Genomic DNA, 20,330 nt, shown 5'->3' on the forward strand with positions numbered 1-20,330 from the left:
CTGGGTCAATAGACATTTTGAATAATGGAGGATCTTGCCAAAATGTTGTAACAGCAGTTTTATTAAAGCTTCAATCACTAGACACATACTGGATAGACTCATTTGTTACTAAAACTAAAAATTAACCACATTACACTACTTAGCTTTTTAATTACCTCCTTTCATCATCACTGTACTCAGTTTACTTTTCACATTCACTGATGTGCAATGAGAACACCACCATACCACAGTAAGCAAAATATTTTTTGCATGACAGTGGGCCCACTAGAGTTCTGATTTCAATATAGAGACCAAAATCTCTTTATCTGTAACCTGCAGAAATAGTATGACATTTTGATTCATGAATAAAACACATATGTTAAAAATGTACCATAGTACATTAAAATAATGCCTTCAGTTCCTGACACAAGACAAATCAGTTCCTTAACATGAATTATCATGCATAACTTCAGGCAGTTATAAAAAAACTGATTTCAAACATTCAGTAATAAAAAATTACAACACTTCTGATGTCATCAATAGTGACTCTGCTGTATGATCTGAAAGGAAATCAAATTATTACTATCATTATTATTTCTATTCCTTTTCTCTCTTTGTTTCCCCTCACAAAATGACAATGGCCTTGAAGTCAAATTAAACATCTGTTTGCAAAATAAACCAGAGTGCTACTGACAGCTGCTGCCTAATGGCAAATGTCCTACAGCTGTCGGGCTCCTAAATTAACAATGATTTTCATTACAAACAGCAAACAACAAGCAAATTATGGAGCTGATATTTTTCTCCATCCCACTATATGAAATTTATGAAAATGCAGGCTCTACTAGAGACTCAGCCAGAAAGAAATCTGTGTACTGTTTTATTTCCTCCCTTGCAGGGAGCAAAATTCAGACAAAATCAGATTTCAGTGTAAGATACTTCATAGAACTTCCCTCCTGACATGTCTTAAATCCTTTTTTGCATTTTCCTCTAGGATATGTAAATAGAATTAATAATTCATTGAGGATTTATCTTTCTCTGATGCAAATTTTGTCAATAAGGAAAACTATTGAAAAAAACATTTCCTTGATTTTTCCTACATCTACTTAGATTTGTAAATCAAATCTTTGTAGATTTGCACACAGGTGCATCAAACCAGCAGACTTTTTCAAAACTTTACTTAAAATGCTTACATATTAATTACATCAGAAGTAGATGGCAGGATTTTTTAGACAGCAATGTTCTTATTTTTAAAGTAGAAGAGGTGGGCAGGGGAAGCTCAATCACAGCACACCCTACAATCATACAGTAAAGTCAGACAGGAGGGCTTTGGTAGTTCATTAAAGACCCTCTGACATCACTTTTTATGGCTTCCTTATTTATGTTCAAGCTTGGGATTGGGAAGTAGGAACATTAGAGAGCACTATGCCTCATTTCCTATTTCACATGACTTTTTTTAGTGCATGATTGAAACCCACAAGTATCCTTAGAACAGTGTTGGGAATCTGGAAAGACCAAGAAACTCGGCATGGATAATGGTTGGGAAATAAAAATGGAAGTTTAGAATGCCTCATTTGGTTTTGTAAAATGCCAAATAAGGATACAGGTGAATTCTGACCAATTCTGTGCTTGTGTCCACTGTTAACCTTAATATATAATTTTTTTAAGTATTTTCCCATAAAGTCTGGAGAAAACACAATGGTGATCAAAAAGGTAACTGATATAATTATCTTGCCATAAGGTATGTTGAACTTTTGTAATGCCTGAATTCCTACCCCACTGCACATCAGTGCACAATCTTTTTATTTTTTACAAAACAGCTAGTTTTAAAAAAAGACATTTGTGAAAAAAAATATAATGATATGGACCAATGAAAGTAACTGCATGTTCCTTCATTTTACCACAAAATGTGCTATAACACTGATTTTTTTTTTTTAATATGAAATTATTGCAGGCATTTTCAAGGTAGAGTGTAAAAAAATTTTAAAATACTATCTTTCATAATAAAGCCATAACTACATTCCCCCTGTTGCTAGAGAAAGACCACCACCCTTCTCCTTACTCTGTTTCTCTCATTGTTCTTCTATCGCTTTGCTCTCCTCAAGGAATAAACCCATCCTTGAGTAGCAAAACCGTTAAGCTCTTTTGCAACACTACATCTTTACAAACAAAACAGCATACGAATGAATCTAACTAGATTATAGAGGGTTACTTTATTAATTACACCATAAAAAAAGAAAGGTTATCTAGAAGAACACAAAATTACAAGAAAATCCATTTATAACACTTTCCAAATTCACGTGCTCCCACTGTGAAGTTAAAGAAATGATATTAAACCTGTGACAAAATGAAAGTGAAATGGTGTTTGGTTTTAAATGTAGATGTGTCAGTAGATCCAGGGGGCTGCTACCATACATATCGAGATAAAACATGCATTTTTACACCCAATATTAGAGCTAATATAAATATAGAAGCTATACAGAAATGCAGGTTACTCTTTCTTCCTAACACAAGTAAACTCTCTAGGTGTTTCACCTATAAAATAAAATACAGGGTTCTAAGTTAGTTTCATTGAAAAGTTTAAACTTTTGTCCTATTTGTTTAAAAAAATAATAAAATTTCTGGATGAAGAAAATATTTACTTTATTTTTAAGGACAGCATGACAGCAAGACAAGCTTTTCTATCCTGCACTGGTTTAGAGAAGAGTCACTGGCATCTAGCTGCTCCTGAGAAAACAGAGGCATTGAAAAATGAGTTGAGCTGTACATAAGAACTCAGCGTAAGAGGACAAGAATGGGCCCAAATCAATTCATTCCCAATCTATGTCCCTAGCCATTCAAAGCTGGGCACATTTCTGTTACATCTCCTAAAAGTGAAGAATGGGGCAAAATGAAGGCACGTCACAAGGATTGCATATGCAAAATCACACATTTTCTATCTGTCAGAGGTTGCATTTGTTCTCTGGACTGTTAGGATGCACAGAGATATCTTAGTTTGCTATCTTAATTGTGTAGAAATACATGAAATGTCTACACAAAATATTCTATTCAAGCTATGAAATATTAAGCCATACTGCTATTACCTGTATCAAAAATGAAGTTCAGAAGCTATTGCTGCTGTTATGTGGTATTTAACTGGAAGATAAAGATTTACCTTTTTTAAAAAACTATTAGTACAGAATTTTTTATAACTTCTCTGCACACAGAAGACTCATTGTGTCTACTAGGAAAAAGAATAAAGTTATTTATAATATGAGAACTGTTATCTTCTATCACTCCAGAAACAGATTGCTATAGAGAGCTCTTGCTAGCCAAGGAAGGCAGGTTGATCTCTCTTTTTTCTTGGCTGTTATATTTACTTTTAATGAAAAGCTGTCCATAAATGCTTTACAACAGTGCTCAATTGCTCCACTGTTAGTATTCTAATAAACAGTCAGGTAAAACTGTTGACATGAAGTGTCTGGACAATCTGAGAGGATGAATGGAAAAGACTGAATAACAAATTTAATATCTGATTCAAACAAGCTGGGCTTCTCTGTTGTTAGTTTTTACACTTGGAAAATTTAGAGGCATAATTTTATAGTGAATTTCTTGCAGCTCATCATGAGCCAGTTGTACTCATCTGCTTCAAAATAAAGAGTGTGAGTTTTCAATAAGTGTAAATCCATGAATCTCCCTCAAGTACAACCCATAAATATTCAGGAATCCTAAAAGAACATGTGAGGTCATAATTTCACATCTTTTGTAGCAAATAGGGTGCTTGATTTAAAGAATACATTCCATATAAAGCATTTACATAAACACCCAATTAAGTATATGGAGAAAGAATTGAGCTATATTTTAATCAGGCAAGTATCCCAAAAATCGAGAAAAATTCTATGTATAGAGGTAAGTAGAGCCAAGCAAAGAAAAGGAAACATTTTAGCAGTGAAAACGTAAGAGAGGAGCAAAGAATCCACTTAGAGCACTTCACCAGCTTAGTCTAGTAACCTAAATAAATTAAAACCATGTCCAACTTCTCCTCCCTCTGCCAGCTCATTGATACTGATGAGGGATTTAGGACAAGCATGAAAAGTAGCAAACAAATTTTTCAGCTGTAACTGTACATAATTCTTTGTTCTTTATTGTTTTTTAAGTTCAACTCTGTCATCATCTATCGGATGTTGCTTTTATATGACTGCAGCTTCCACCCACGTAAAGGAGTCTGGCAACTGGAACTTCTTTCTGTTAGCGGCAAATTTATGCAATATTGGTTTTGTGAGAATCATAATAACAACACTTTTAGCAAGAGAGATTCATTCTGAAATACATTTTTACTCTGAGCACCTCAGTTTGGCATTCCTCATCAACACTCCTCCTAATGCAGTGTTAATGACTTGTTCACATACTAATTTACACACCACAGAGCAGCTGCTCTTGTGGATTCTGGGCCTTGTTTTCCAGGTGCCTCGTGCTCCGTTTCTGGCCCAGGGGTCTCACCATGAGTTTTGAGTGCAGAGAAGAAATTTGGCTGCATACCAAGACATTTTCAGCATGCTTATGTAGTTGTGAACTCCTGAGGTTTTATGACATTTGGTTCTTCTTTTAGTCTCTCCAACACATTTCAGCACAGTGTTTACCAGGAGTGACAGGCCAAGTGACCTGAACGAACAGAATGCTTGAAGTTACAAGAAATCCAAAGGTTCAAAAAGCTCTAGCTGGAGTTCATTTGCCCTCAGAGCTTTGAAGCTTGAGTGGAAGAGGATGGTCAGAACCCACATGGAGGTTGGAAGCTGAGTGTTATATCCAAGGCCTAGACCCATGGAATAGAACTGAAGTTGTCCTCACAGATATGACAGCTTTGCTCCAGCAGCACAACTATCTAAAAGATTTTGCCAAAACATGCTTGATATACACTAAATATGCCGTAGTTTTTATTTAGAAGGCTGCAATTCTTTAAAATTCCTCTGCTCTCTGATTACATGCAAACAGGACCCAGCATAATTAAAATCATGAAGATAATTACATATTCAGGCAAACAAGAAGCTCCACACTTTTCCTCAGAAACTATAAAACATTTCCCTAGAGATGACTCAGAACACATTTCCAGAAACAAACAGTAGAGACAGTATGATGAATACAGTGCATTTCTGCAAGTACTAATGGTAATGAACAGTATTTACAGATACCAGATTTTAATTTGTCGGTTGTTTAAGCACGATATGTATAGCAGAAATGAATAACTTGTCTGCAGGAACTTTTGTTACATTTACCATACAAGTCACATGAGCTGTCTGAGAATTCAATTATTTCATGAGCCAATCACAAACTGTGGTTTCTTCTCCAAATGGTAAATTGAATATAACTTATTTGTGTGTGGCCATCATTTACTGCATTTAACAATTAATCTCAGCCTTAGTGAAAATCAGCAAATGCTAAAGGAGGAAAAGATAATTACCATCTCACATAGACTCTTCATGAGATCTACACCAGCTGACAGATTTACTCAATTTGGATACTAACAAGATTCTCTCTATCATGAAATTTTAATATGTGACAAGCTAAAAACTTGACAAAATTTTCTTCACTCTTGTATTCTATTACAGAATTGTAAAGGACTTGCAGAAAACTGTTTGCTCTGTATTTCCCACCAGTTACATGTGTCAGACCTTAACCCACCTGTTTATCACACTAAACTGAGACACTGTCTCGAGGAATACAACAAACCAGGTGAATCTAGAAATCTGGGGCTCAAAGCAACCTAAAAGAGGTGATTTTCCATCACTGCTACGAAGCTTTCAATAAACATTTATTGTCCTTTTTTTGGTCAATGGGGCAAATCACTATTTGAAACCCATACTTCAGACTTGCCCTGTTTAACAAGATAAATCTCCATTACTTGGAGGTTTTTTTATAGAATTAAGCACAGCCTCTGAATATTAGCTGTCAGATAAAAAAAATGCACATGTACTGTTCTACTTTTCATAAAAAGGAGACTATGCTAAACCAAGCATGAAAGTGCATACGCAGAAAAAAGGTGTTCCTTAGAACAGTTTTTACTCACTTCAACAAAATATTAAAACAGATTGACCAAGACAGGGTTCAAACCCCTGAAAATTTCTCTACTTCCATGTGATGATACCAATACCACCAGGCTCTGCCACTGCTCTACTGCCTATTGTAATTATTTTCTGTATAAATTGTACATCACGAAAATAAAGTTTTCTCAAGAAAGTTTTAACAGCGGGTTTTCAAAGATCCAAGAAAGCAAATGCATTCTGAAGAGCTCAGAAACCTAGTAAGTAGAGTTTAAAACAGAAACTTTTATCAGAACATGAAGGAATGACCTGGCCCTCCCATCCTGACACATGACACGTTGGTGTGCGATCAATCACAGGAAACAAGGGAAAGAAAACAGCGAGAGAAAGAGGTTGCACTGTGAACATGGAAACAAATAGACTGTGCACAACATGACAGCTGAGAAGGTCCAAATAGACAAACAGGAAAGAGGGCTTAAAGCTTGAAGGTCTCCCAAGCAGTGTGTAAAATAAAAGTCTTTTATCTTGTGTCTTCACTGAGACTCAAGCACAGGCCTAAGTGTGTGGATAAATGGAGCCTCAGCTATTGTTTGCATCCCAGAAGCATATTTAGTGCTGGCAGTTTCAGCAGAGTCCAGGAGGATTCAAACCTTTTGGGTATTTCACTGTCATCTCTTGTTGGGAATGAAGAAAATGCATGAATTATTCTCAACAAAACCACTGCAGTACAACATCACATGTTAATCCATTTTCTTCTTTTTTCTTCTCACAATTCTAAGTCTTCACACAGAAAAAGATGTTTTAGAAAGCAAGGTGGTGACAGTAAGTCAAATTCAAACATGTTTATTCCCTAAACTTTGTATTTTGCAGCCACCCAGAAAGCTAGCATTACACACACGTGTGCACATGCCAAATGATTTAGGATCCCTTACTGAAACCTACAACTACAGATTCCCATTTGTGTGTGTCATTTTGTGCTTGTCACAGCCACACTGATCACATGCTCCATGCCTAGAAAGCACTGGGAAGGCTACTACCCAAATCTGAGCAAGTGTTTCCACCAAAGCTACCAGATTTCACGAAATGCAGAAAAACAGCTGTTCCCAAATCTCACAACTAGCCCAGGAAAAGCTTCCTGGGAGATTCTATACTTAGTTATACCACAAGAAAAACAAACAAACAAACAAACAAATGAAACAAAATAAAACCAAAAAAACAAAAAACAAAAACCCCAAAACAACAACAACAACAACAACAACAACAAACCACAAAACAAAAACCTCCAAAAAACCACAACAACCCAGCTTTATTTGGCACTTAAACTGTAATAATTTTTTATGGATCAGTTATGTCTAACTTGTGACCACATTTAACTTTTCTATATATTGAAGTCAGTAGATCAGGGCATAGTGAAAAAGTATATCCTTGTGATCCAGAACAGGCTCCAAAATGCTGCCATTCTGTTTTGGAAATTCTAAAACAAAGTTATCATAGCAAGGATTGAAACAGATATGTACTGATAATTAAAAAGAATATCTGCAGTCCCATCACACACAGAAGAAAGAAAAATACACCGAGTTTGTTTCCTCTGAAGTTCAAGGTTTTGGAATTTTTCCATGATGAATTTGGACTTAACTCTTTAAAACAACACCTGCTTTTAGACTTTTGCTTATATCATCTAGAATAATTAAGAAATAATTATTTCCAATGCTAATGTACCAATAATTATTTCCAAATTTTTTCCAGCATTTCCATGCTATTCTATGGGAGCTGACCATAAAGAAGGTTTATGAAGAAGGCTGACTACAAACTCTAATTCAGATGCCATCAAATCTTTACATACAAAAGAGAAAATGTAAATGTTGCTAATGCCCAAACCCCATCAGTGATTGCTATGTATGGGGCCATGGAGGACAAACAAATGCCACATTATAATGTTAATTTCTGGCATCAGCAACTCTTAATATTGGTCATTCTTTCTTTGAACAGTCCTGGGCATGGAGCTGTTACCTTCTGAGGTCAACAGAGCAATCATTGGGAGGAAGCTTGTATTTCCCATATAATTTTCTCTGAAAGGTACTTAACAACTTCCTTTCATTTTTCAGCAGCACATACACACCAAAGACACCCACGACACACTGTAAATAGGTGGTCATAACACCAAAATTTTCATTTTCCTGGAACCTACATTTCCAAGCTGCTCTTTTATTTTCCCAAATGGATTATGAGAACTGGTACCAGTCAGCTAATGCAGCTCTTTACTGGCACTTCAGTGTGCCGTTGGCACTACTGATGCATATCCAGCAGCCTGAGAAGGTTGTAAGGCAGTGGTTCACTCTGTGCACTCTTTGAGGCAGTGACAATTTCATACTTTCATGTGCAGAGAACTGCAGTTCTGACTGTTACATTTTGTAGCCTCTCTTGACTTTTCTGCAAGAATTCAAGTACTTCACAGAAAAAAACAGTATTGAACATCCAGCATGACCTGACTGGCAGCGAGGAGAGAGAAGAAACACTTATCAAGATCCTGCAGTTGGTGGTACTTCACTGCATTCCTTCTCTGACAAGACCCAGGCAGGTCCCTGAGCTGACTTCAGCCACAGATTTTTGAGTTTCAGGGAGGAAAGTATAGCTCTTAGTTAATATTTTTTTTTATAATGGCAATTCTATTTAGGACAATAGTGAAGAAAAAATAAATCCATCAACTTGTGTTGTTGAATATCATTACTGGATTAAAGTTTAAATCTTGTCTCTTTAAAAAGCCACATAAAGCATCATCACCTTATTATTAATTTACTTAAATAGCAAGTGCCTCAAGCAATATTGGTTATGCAGCTACGAGGGGGTCAGTCCTGGGGGGAAGACCAAGGAGCTTTACTGATAAAAAGCTCTGCAACACTCAAGGAATCTTCTGGATTGCCAAAGGAACTCTCGAAAAATTCCATCTCTAAACATAACAGAACTTCTAACAGGTTTTATTGCAGCCTGAGGTACACTTGTCTGTAGTGAGCTTAAGAAAAGACTGTAAGTGTATTCTTGAGCTGCTTTAGTACACATTAAAGCAGGTGGTTCTTAAAATTATTACACTAAAACTGAGAAGCAGCAAGTAGAAGCACACTGCCAAAGATTTGAGACTGTTCCACAGCTAGAGTGGGGACTAGATCACCCTCACAGATGTGGAAGAGGGGAGTGTCTGTCTCATGCCCATCAACAAGAGGAGAAGTGAAGCACAGGGTGAGAGGAAAGCAGCCACAGGCCATTTTTGCTGGTGGCAATTTCACAGCCTGTCCAGAAATCAACTGCAATTTTAATAACATATTTTCCTGAATTGGTCTGAAGTATCTTCTGCACGACCTTTGTGATAGTGTTCCCTTAAAAGCCTAAAAGTCACTATCCCCTGCACTGAAAAGTCTCTTTGAAACACTTTGTCTGTGTTTCAAAGTCTGCTGCAGGGCATATTTTAGCAATTTTTAAGGCTTCTCCCAGACATGGATTCAAGGCAAGCAAAGAAATTCCAATTGTCCATGAATATTTGGCCAATCTGTCCAATTAAATACAGCAAAGTCTTAAGAGACACGAAAACGTTTCTCTGGCTCTCTTTATTTCTACAGACCAACGAGTGACCCTAAAGCAAAGTGCACCCTAAAGCAAAGTGCACCTTCCTCTACTGCTTGAAAAGCATGGTAACACATGAGACTGTGTAATAATAGTAAAATATCAGTAAATGATCACCGGCTCTAAAATTAAAGTATTCACCTCTAAAAAAATAGATCTGGTTTTACTGATAAAGGTCCATTTAGACAACAATGACTCTACAGAACATTCCTATTATTCATCTCACCTAAGAGCCTATTTTTTACCCACCAGACGGATGCAATTTTGATCCCAAAAATTAAGAATTTTTAGATTTTTTATGTGAAATGAAAGGCTAACAAGTTCAATTAGGTTTACTGACTTGATGCTTATTGAAGGCTTGGAGTTACTTTTGAATATTCAGGCTTTAAATTGCTAACATTTCACTGTGCAAGTAGAACTAAACTTGGTCAACTGTGTCCAAGGAGAAAAAAGAATTAAGAACTCCATTGGTTCCAATAAATATTAGACTCATCAACTGAGCTTTACTTTAATATGTGTTAAAATACTTACTTGAGAATCACACAGCCTGTCCCGGTGGGAGGAGCTGTCCAAAACACCTGGATGCGTGTCCTCCTTCTAGGTGTGCTCTCAGTCACAGCAACGGGACAATTGCTCATGAACTGTGTTTCTTCTTCATCTATGATCTAGGGAAATGGAACGAGAAAAATGGGAAAAGATAAGGATGTGCATGGCCAGTGTCTCTCTAGTGTGTTTTATCAGTTCGTGTTTTCTTTGAGTGGAATATTTATAATTCTCTCTGCTTAGCTCAGCACTACTTCAGTGAATTTATTTATAACATGCAGATTGCTCACTGAATTGAAAACAAAAAGCTCAAGAAATAAAGACAGAAGAATAAGTCAGTTCTAGGTAAAGATAATTCAGACCTTTCAGAGCATCACTGCAAATAACCTTTTTTGTGGATCCTGATTACTCGAGCTTCCTGTAAATATTAATGAACTGAAAATAATAAAAAATTTGTAATTTCAGATAATTGAGAATCCATTATTTAGTCCAAAACACAGACATTTTTGCTTTATTGATTGATTGATGGTTAACTGAAAAGTTTAAGTGGTACAAGTCAACCAGAGAGGTTGATTTGGAACTGGTGTTCTAAGGATTTTACTCAAAGGTGTCATGTCAAAGTAGCTTTCTCACTGCATATGTGTTTCAGGGATTGTACTCTAAGCCTTCTATTCATCAGATCTCAAAGAAATTTCATCAGAAACTGTTAAGTTTTATCTGGAAACAGGCAATGCTCTGATATTGCAAAATTTCTCTTCAGAATGCTCAGTGGTCCTGTTTCATTTGATGAAGCCACAATTCACACAACATTGGGTCAAAATTCAGGCAATGAATTACAAACCTCACCATTTTGAGGAAGAAGCTGTATTTATCAATTTATAGCTAGATTCAGCTCTGAAAGGGCTTCTTCAGAATCCTGCTTCTATCAACACACAGAGAAACACACACACATTTACCGAATAAAAATATTAAAAAAATAAAATCTTCCGGCAGTAAACATAAGTTTAAACAAGTATTTTGACAAAAAAATACTCCTTTGCATTCTTAAAAAAGGGTGGCAATACCTTTAATTGGGCCAGATCTGCTTTAGTGAGCAGGCATCCTCGTAATCTCACCCAAGGATACCGCCGGCATTCCCAAACATTTTTAGCCAAGCCAACAAACATTTCTGTATTTCCATGGTAGAATGAAGTGGCACTGGCCCAGAGGAGTGCTGAGAAACTCTATTTAGCTGGTCAATAGGGCAGTGGGTAATGAGTTTTAAATTTAAAGCCATTAATATGCTTCAAGTTTTTTAACGCTTCGTAGAATCTGTGTAACCAAACACAGTGTGCACATTTGCTGGGTTTTAATTAACGGGAAGCAGTGGGAAGCGTGGGATCTGGTGGAGGCTTAAGCTGACTGCAGAGTTTCTACTTCTGCTGGATACAGTGTAATGCATGTAAGCTGAGCACCAAGAAATCCCTGATCTACAATTCTGTTTCGGCCACCAACTGTACTTATTCCGTCTGCCTTATTCCTGCAAGAGTAAAATAAAGACATAAAACTGCCTACTTATCTCTCAGAAAGGTTGTCTCAATTATTTCAGGACCACGTCAATTGACCTTTTATCCATATCTCACACTAATTCATTCTCAATCAGAACCCAATTTTGGTGGGAGCTCTGAGAGAAGAATGAGTGATTTTCTACCATCTCATACACAATAAAATACTATCACACGTTATACAAAAGCATGATAATTCCCATTGAAAAGGCTCTTAGGAGATCATCAGAAAGTTCTTAAAAAGGACAGCTTTTCTAAAAAAATGGAAATGATACAAATTACTGTACAAATTACACTGGTTCCCTTGTCAGATGCAAGGTGCTGCTGCACTATAACTCACACTCTTGGATAAAAACTAAGAATATAAAAACTAAGATTATATGATTACATGTAAGTATGAAGAGGATTGATCAGATACAAGCTATTCCACAATGACCAATGAAACTTTTTCCCAATCTAGTTTAGCTCTTGCCTGGCAGACACTCCATCAATGGATGTGTCTTGAGAAGCCCAGCTGAAATGAACTGGCGCTCTCCAAGTATAAAATCGCTATTTTCAGTTAACAAAAACTTAGCTGCTATCACATCTCTAAAGATCATTCATCCAGCAGTTATCATTGCAGGCCTACCCAAGTGCATTTGCACATTAAGTAAATTCTTACCTCCAGCTGAACCCATCCTGCTTTTTCCACCAATGGTGAATGGAATCACAAGGAACACCAAAACCAAATCCAACAACGTAAGAAAGGAGTTGTGAGCAGCTGAGAGTAGTTATTACAAGCCGAATTTATGACTTGACTGCAAAAGCAGAACCTGAAATATGTGTTTGAATTCTAGATAGTCATTATGTTGAAGCACATCCTTGTTCCAGTTGCAGCAAATGAACATGGAAATGTTTTTTTCTCCTATTGCCTACTTAATTCCTGCAAATTAGCAAGTAAAGAGTTCTCTCAAGGAATACAGATGCCTATAATAAACTAATTTGAAAGTTCTGGTTGCTTTTTAGAACATAATCCTGGAAGAACAGGAAGTGGCTGAGCCTCAAGGCTACATCATGATTTCCTGCATCACTAACCATCAAAGCAGAAGAGTTATGCAATGAGTGTCTACTGGAAAATACTGAACGTAAAATCATAAGGTCTTCCAAAAAGCATTCCTTTGAAGGAAAATTGGACAGAAGCTTTCTCAGTAAAGACTCCTAATGTGGACAGAATACAGTACAGAACTTCTAAATGAGTTGGGAAGGCTCAAATGCCAGTTGATTTGAGATGATTAAAGAAAGTCATCTTACGATATTTAATAAACCCCAAAATTTTCCAGATTCTGGGATTTCAGATAAACCATCTCAAGCTTCTTTCCATATCCATGGAGGTCCAATACTTTAAAAAAAGTTTCTTAAGAGTGATAAGAAGGGAAGCCTGATTTATACACCAGGATTACAAATGACGTGATATTTTAGGGCAGAGGATGATATTATTACGCTCCCATGAAACACAGGAGAAAAGCAAAAGTATCCTGGCCAACTTTGGGGGAAAAAAGAGACACGTAATACAATCCTGATTTTTTTTCTGGACTCAAGTCAGACCACATAGGCGTGAAGGAAAGATTTGGCAGGGGAAAGGCACGCAGATTAAAACGTAGCATTTGCAAAATTATAGCTTCTAAACCCCAGGTTATCTGTAATGGGAAGTCTTACATTTTCAGGAATGGGCCAGCAAATTAACCACGCTGGACAAAAATCCTAAAACCAAAAAATAAACACTTGGCCAAAAAATCTGAATCCTCAGAGGAACAGATTTCTGCATGACTTACCCTTTCAAATCCACAAATGCAATGACATTAGATTTTAATATTCGAGTAAGGTTTTGGTGTGAGGTCTTTTTCCCCTTTATGATTGTGGTATTATTGGACCAATTTATTCCTTCAGGGAAACGAGTGTAAATCCTGAACAAGATTCCTGGATTTAACTGGGATTTAAACTAGTGTCACAACAAGTAGAATTTAGCTGAACTTGGGTAAAGCCACATACATGAAAGCACAGATATTACAAGGGAAAGTTTACCAGCTCCAGGCTCGGTCTTACATTCTTTGCATATTCCAAACACTGATGAGGTTGAGGACAAATTTTGGGTGTTCCTGAAAAGCAGGACTGAATAACTGCTTAGTTTTTAAAGAAAAGGAACAACTGGTTTTCTCAGAACTGGAATACTTCATGCTGAGTGACAGAGCTTGCTGTTTCTGGTTTCTATAAACTGTTAGTCAAATAAACCAGGCAGTTACACTATCCATAAATTTATATCAGCATTGAAAAAAAGTTTTAAAAAATTTCTAAATACCATACATCACAAAGGAAGGGATTAGTACTGAGTAGAAAAGGAGATGAAGTTACATAAACCCTCTATTGGCTTGTGTCCACTTCCTTAGTTGAAACCAGTGGCTAGGACCTTCAGCACCACTTCTTGTTCTGTGGACACATCATCACTTTCCACCCACTGAAACAGCTGCATTCTACTGGAACAATAGAATAAAAAAAAATAAAAAGAACCCAGCTAAAAGTTCACAAGATAAGCGTCTTTGTGGGCAGATTTCTTCTTTGGAAGAGCTAATATAAATGTTGCAAAACTGTCTTCTCCTTGAGGAAACTTTCCAATTATAAAAAGAACACTGGGTCTATGTAACCGCAATAATATTTAGCCTTTAGGGATTAATCTAGAACAAAGCTTATTATATGGAACGTAAAACTAATGATGTACAAAGTCAGTTTAAAAACCCTACCTCAAAGATGTGCTTCCCATAACCATATTCTTTGACTAAAGGACACAGCATTTCTGCCAGAGCCTGTGCTCAGAATCAGAAGATCAGAACAGGGACTTTTTATGCAGTGTCAGTAATCAATCTCAGTGCAGACTATGATTCAAGGCTGTATAGAACCACTGAGCATTGCTGGGCTCTCTGTAAGATTGGCCATCCTTAGCAATGCACCACAAGGCTGGAGATGTCTGATAAGGGTTAGGATTTGATAAGGGTTAGGGTTGGATCAGGGCTAGGGTTAGGATTTGAGAAGGGTTTGGGTCTGATAAGGGTTAGGGTTTCTCTGAAGCACTGAGAAAAAGGCAGATTTATTGAAGAAAGGCACTGCTAAAATACACTTGTAGATTATCACTAGGTTCTGGTAACTTCTAGCAGAAACTTTACGTAGATGTCCCACAAAGTTGCAATTAGAAATCAAATTCAGTTCTGTAATCATTACCTGAGCAAAAAAATTTTTGCTCTCAAGAATCTGCTGCGTGTTGCTCTTCAGCCCAAGTAAACCTGAGCTATATTATAGGTACTGCAGGATCTGTTCCAAGGTGCAACCCAAACAAAAGGAGAAAGAAAGCAGTTCAGTGTGACAAGAGCCTGAAGTGCAGTAAAGATACAGCACTACACACAGCCAGCTTTCACACTGAACAGCCTCTCCTGCCCAAGCCTGGCTATGGGAAGGCTAACAAAATAGCTGTTTCTTCTTTACTTTATATGTATGAAAAGAGTAATGAGATTATGTGTATTGGCAGAAACAGGTCACAGTAGCTTGACAGTATTTAGTAAATGTAAAATGCTATATTGTATATTTTTCTTGCTTTTGAACCACTCTTAGTTAACTTTAAATTATAACATGGTGATTTATGAAGCTTACACTGCAGACTTATGCTTGTAAGATGAAAATGGCCAATTAAGTTAAAGCTCTCTGTAAAACTCAGGAGATGAATGAGCCCAGACTGTTGTGAATTGAGGCAGTTTTCATCTAAGAGGGGACTTATGGTCCAAAGTTTCATCCTTTTTCCCCGTGAAGTTTCCTCCTTGACTGCAACATTAACATCTCTACGAAAACAGTTTGGTAAATTGATTCAAGCTACTTTATCAGACGGTATTACTAGAGGAGGGGGGTGGGCAGATAACCCAGCTTTTCCCTGATAACATTATTTTTATCGTCTCTAACAGAGAAACTGTATTAGGCACAGAAAGCAGCCATTATTCTCATAGCTATAAATCTCATTGCATTCCATCAGTAACTTCCTTTAAGTAGCTATTTCGACTAAGGATAATTCTCTTATTTCATGTGTAACAAGCAATTTGCAAACGCTAATTTCCAGCAGGGAAAGGACAAAATCTTTAAAAATTCGATCATCTTTTGAAATCCCTTCAAATATTCTAGCTTCTTAGCACATCCAGTACTATCCAACAGTGTTCATCAGAAACCAGGAATTGTTTTGAAGACTGAACTTGCTTTTCACACCTTGGCACATAAAGACCCAAAGTGCCCCAGCTGGCTCTTGCCAAAGAGAGTGCCCTGGCATGAGCATCAGAGCATACAAATTACTCACAGCACCAGGGGCACCAGCACAAGGAAACTGTGCAAAGGAACTTCGTGTGACTTTCTGTACCAAAGCAACGAGTCGCTCTGCATGACAAATGGCTTACTTCATTCCCACTGCTTGGTGCCCAGCCTACACAGCAACTTTTGCAACATTTGAAACGATGTGTAAGGATTCTGGGAAAGGCTGAAAGTTTTAGTTCAAAGAAACAGGACTTTTGGCTCACTTTAATGTACAATTTAGTCAAATTAGACCTAAATCTAGAGTAAATTTACTGAGGTCAGACTCTGTGATGACCAATTCAAACACATTCATTTGTGGGTTATGGAGTTTTTTCATTATATTCAGGCAAAAGAAATTAATTTGCTTTTCTGTGAAATGAGAGGCGGTTTTATGGTCTGAGTACATTTTAAATTAGGAAGCACAAAATAACAGATGAAAATATAGTAAATTTTATGATTGTAAAATGAAAATAAAGACGTTTTACTCCCAAAACTTTGTTCCAAGGATTAGGAAGCGGAGCTGTCCCATTGCAGCCCTAAACCAGACCATTAACCAGTGAGGATGATGGGGACACCGATGAAGGCTGTGCTCTAATGACCCTTAGCAGGTCCCCTGGGAACAGAGTCAGCATTAGTCAGAGCAGTCCTCTGGCCAGTTCCCCACACATGAGCCAAGGCCAACCCAAAATAGCAGCGATAGAAAATAAAATCCAATATTGAAAAATAAAAAAAAAAAATGGAGCACAGCCACTTAGGGTTCTCACAGGCTCTCATGGATTTCTCATTTCTGTCTTCCATGTAATGGAGGGATCAGAGTGCCAACAGTTCTTCCAAGATGACAAAAGTAACACACGCATTTTAGATGAGAATATAACCACAATAAACCTCAACAAAGATCCATGTAGGGTTCTCTGTGGAATACTTCCACAGAGATATTATTTATACTCAGTGTTCTGCTGTCAAACTATTTCAGTGTGAACATTATTTATGTGGCAAAAAATAGCCACTATTCCAATCTAGTAAAAAATAGCTTTTGATAGATGATGTCTCAAGTGCTTTAGCCGGGGAGAAACATTGCTTGCTGAAGGGGATATTGTATAGAAATCAACAGGTTTTAGATAACAATCACTTGAAAGAAGTAAAAGTTTAAGGATTTTGTATATTTCTTGTTTAGAGCGTAGAGTTAGGACTTTTCATTCAAGTCTATAATACAGAAATTTCTCTGGAAAGAGAGAAAACTGCTGTTAATTCCTAAATATATTTCCTACCACTACATCCAGACACATATAATGCAATTAGCTACCTCACATTAAAGAGCACATTTTAATCTGGTTTTCTAGATAGATGAAAAGCGTTGGAAAGTTGTTTAAAGAACAAAATGCTTTTGCAGCCTCATAAAAGAAAGTGATATAAAGCAAGGCAATGTGCATACAACCCTCGACTGGACGTGAGACGTGACTTGTATTGCTAAACAATTTTTCTCAAATCACTTTAGTGTAGTCTGTGAAGTAGGGATATAGACATTGAGCTCCTTTTTCAAAACAATATACTAAATGCTCTGTGGTAACATTATACTTAAAAGCTTGTCACACTTCCAATTGGTCTCAGCCTTTATAAACAGGAATACTTTAGGAAGAGATTAAATCTGAGATTCCAGATCTTCGGCCTCTTCTGTGATGCACCAACTTCTCAAATTAAATGGAAAAGTAGCTTAGAGAGTCAACTAGAATTTAAGCCAGGGAAATCCATGGAAGACATAAAGTTGGAGTGGCCCCCTGTGTACCAAGCCTTTGTCTCACTTTCGTAGAAAGAGCAGCCAAATTCTATCAAAGATCTCCCAGCTCGGTGCATTGATGCTCACAGAACCCAGGAAGCAGAACAACAACAAATCTGGCAGAGATGCAGTTTGACAATTGCATCTTCTACGCCAGAGTAGTTTTCCAGTGTTTCCAGGGATTGTGGCACAATTAATTTAAAAGGAAATTTAAATAGTGCTAAAAAAAGAACCTTAGTTTGCGAAAAAATAGTTTATATTTTCATTTGGCTGCACAGTGGGATCAGAAGACAAAACTTATTGTGTTATTTCTCTTATTTATCTTGCAAAAAGCAGAGACTTGCTATTAGAGCTTGCTCTGGGACCAGCACTGAAGACTCTGCTTGTGAGATGGAAGATGTAAATTCAGAAATCCGTTCTGAATTAGGCTGTTCACTGTCAGGGAAAGATTTTAAAAAATGAGCAACCTTCAGCCACTCTCTTTCCTGAACTGTTCTACTTCACGTATATCCTGAACTGAGGGGAAAAACCGGCTTGGCAGTCAGGTAATGAAAGCACTGATGTGTCTTCAGATCTCTGCTCTATTTATTTTGATGACTTTCCTCCCGAGTTACCAAGCCAGCCTCATCCCTGCTGGTCTAGTGAAGTGTTTTACTAGTGTTACAAAGCAGAGGGATGCAAGAAGAAGAGGCTGAGTGAAATCTATCCTGAAGGAGACTGGTGCTGTGTGGACAAGCATGTTTTAGGGCTACAAAACTCTCTGGTTCAATCCTTGTTCTAATGACTCAGACACCTGAACCTTCTCCTCCCCATCCAAGTATGAACCCTTTTCTGACTCATCTGCTTCAAACCTGGGAATTATATCTGGATGAAAATTCCGCCCCCCCCCCCCCTCCCCCCCCAAAAAAAAAAACCATTGTGGAAATCAATATACTCCATTAAAAGGGTCAATATATTGGTGTTTCTTTCTGGGAAGACAAGAGACCAAAATGTTTCCCCAAAGTATTAAGAATTACTTCTAGCTTGCTAGTCCAGGACTGCAATTGCATCAGTTCTAGGAATGCTAACATAGAACTTTTTTAAACATTCAATTAAAAAACAAATCAGAAACCTCCTTTTGCATTTATTTCTGATCCCCACAAACAAATGCCCTTTTTTGAAAAGGGACAAAACAGAGCTCCGAGCTTCCTCCCTGGCCTTCTGTGTTATCTTGAACCAGGGCACATGCACATAAACCAAACTCTAGCAATGCATAAAGCATATTACACACACACATTTCCCAAATCCATGTGGTAAAGAATTCATTCAGATTCTTTCTGTCTCAGCACAAGCCAAAGATTTATAAATATGCACCTAAACCATCTTCCAGGTCTTATGCTAAGCATACAATTTAAGCATAAGCATACAATTTAAGGCCATTAAAAAGTCAAGTGCAGAATGCTCAGTATCTGGCAGGATAAAGAAGAATTATGTTTATGGACATGTGTGCTGAAAGCTGCAGGACTACCTAATTACTGTGAGCAAAACTCAGCATTTTAATTTTTGCTAAATGCAAATTAAAATCTTGTCAGCACATTCTTTATTCATCAAAACAATATGAAACTTTTCATACTGGTACCAAGATTTTACTCAATTTCTGCAGCAACTATCGTTATCTGCCTGAGCCCATGTGTCTTTGCTTCTATTAATGTACAGAAATTTTTGCACAAAAATACCATTTATAAATGCTTGAAAGAATGTGCCTCCACTGTGACTAATAGATATTGCATTAGTAAGGACCTCCAGTCACCATTCAAGTCCAGTCAATAACATATTTCAAATGCAGTGGTCCAGAACTCCCGTTCACCCAGAAAATAAGCTTAAAGCACTCACACAGTTAGGAAATTTAAATAAGAAAAAAAAAAAGAGATGCTCTGTTATCCATAATGCAACAATAATTGAGAGAAAGCATGATCTAATCATGATCTAATCCCAAATTCACTATTCTTATTATCAGTTCTAGAAAGCTTAACTAAGGGCAGTCAAGAAAATGTGACCTTCATATCAGAACAAACCACATGGGCTGGGTGAGAGTCATTCCTTACTAATTACTACCTTACAGTAGTTCAGCAAAGTTGGGGTTAAATGATACTGATGAGGTGTCTCTGCCGTTTGAAATTAATTACATTGTTATCTTTTGATGAGATTATCTTTCTTGTATTGTTGTATACTACCAACATCTTTAGCCCCATAATGAGCAATGCATAAGTAATGTGGGTGCCAGAGAAATATGTGCTGTGGACTCTCAGAGAAGACATGGACCTTATCTTCTGCTCACACGGGCACCTCTCATTTACATTTCTGTGGCAAGGAACTCCAGGCTCATTGTCAATTCAATCTGAAACTCAGGAACTGCCATTTTTATTTCAGGAACAAAATCCCGGATAAGAACACACTTGCAACACCAGTCGATCAAAGAAAAAGGAATGTTAAATTTGAGGAGGCACATAAAACATCTGATAAGGA

At 37.2% G+C, this 20,330-nt stretch overlaps 1 protein-coding gene across 1 annotated transcript in view; it reads right to left on the reverse strand.

The window, feature by feature from the left end:
• The window catches only part of SPON1 (spondin 1), a 185,802-nt gene that overhangs the window by 141,377 nt on the left and 24,095 nt on the right, over nt 1–20,330 (reverse strand). Inside the window, exon 3 of the mRNA XM_048306230.1 lies at nt 10,140–10,273. Coding sequence (XP_048162187.1) covers nt 10,140–10,273 — 134 coding nt within the window. The remainder of the gene's footprint in view (nt 1–10,139; nt 10,274–20,330) is intronic.

This window comes from Corvus hawaiiensis, chromosome 6 (assembly GCF_020740725.1).
Source record: "Corvus hawaiiensis isolate bCorHaw1 chromosome 6, bCorHaw1.pri.cur, whole genome shotgun sequence".
In the NCBI taxonomy this organism is placed as follows: domain Eukaryota; kingdom Metazoa; phylum Chordata; class Aves; order Passeriformes; family Corvidae; genus Corvus; species Corvus hawaiiensis.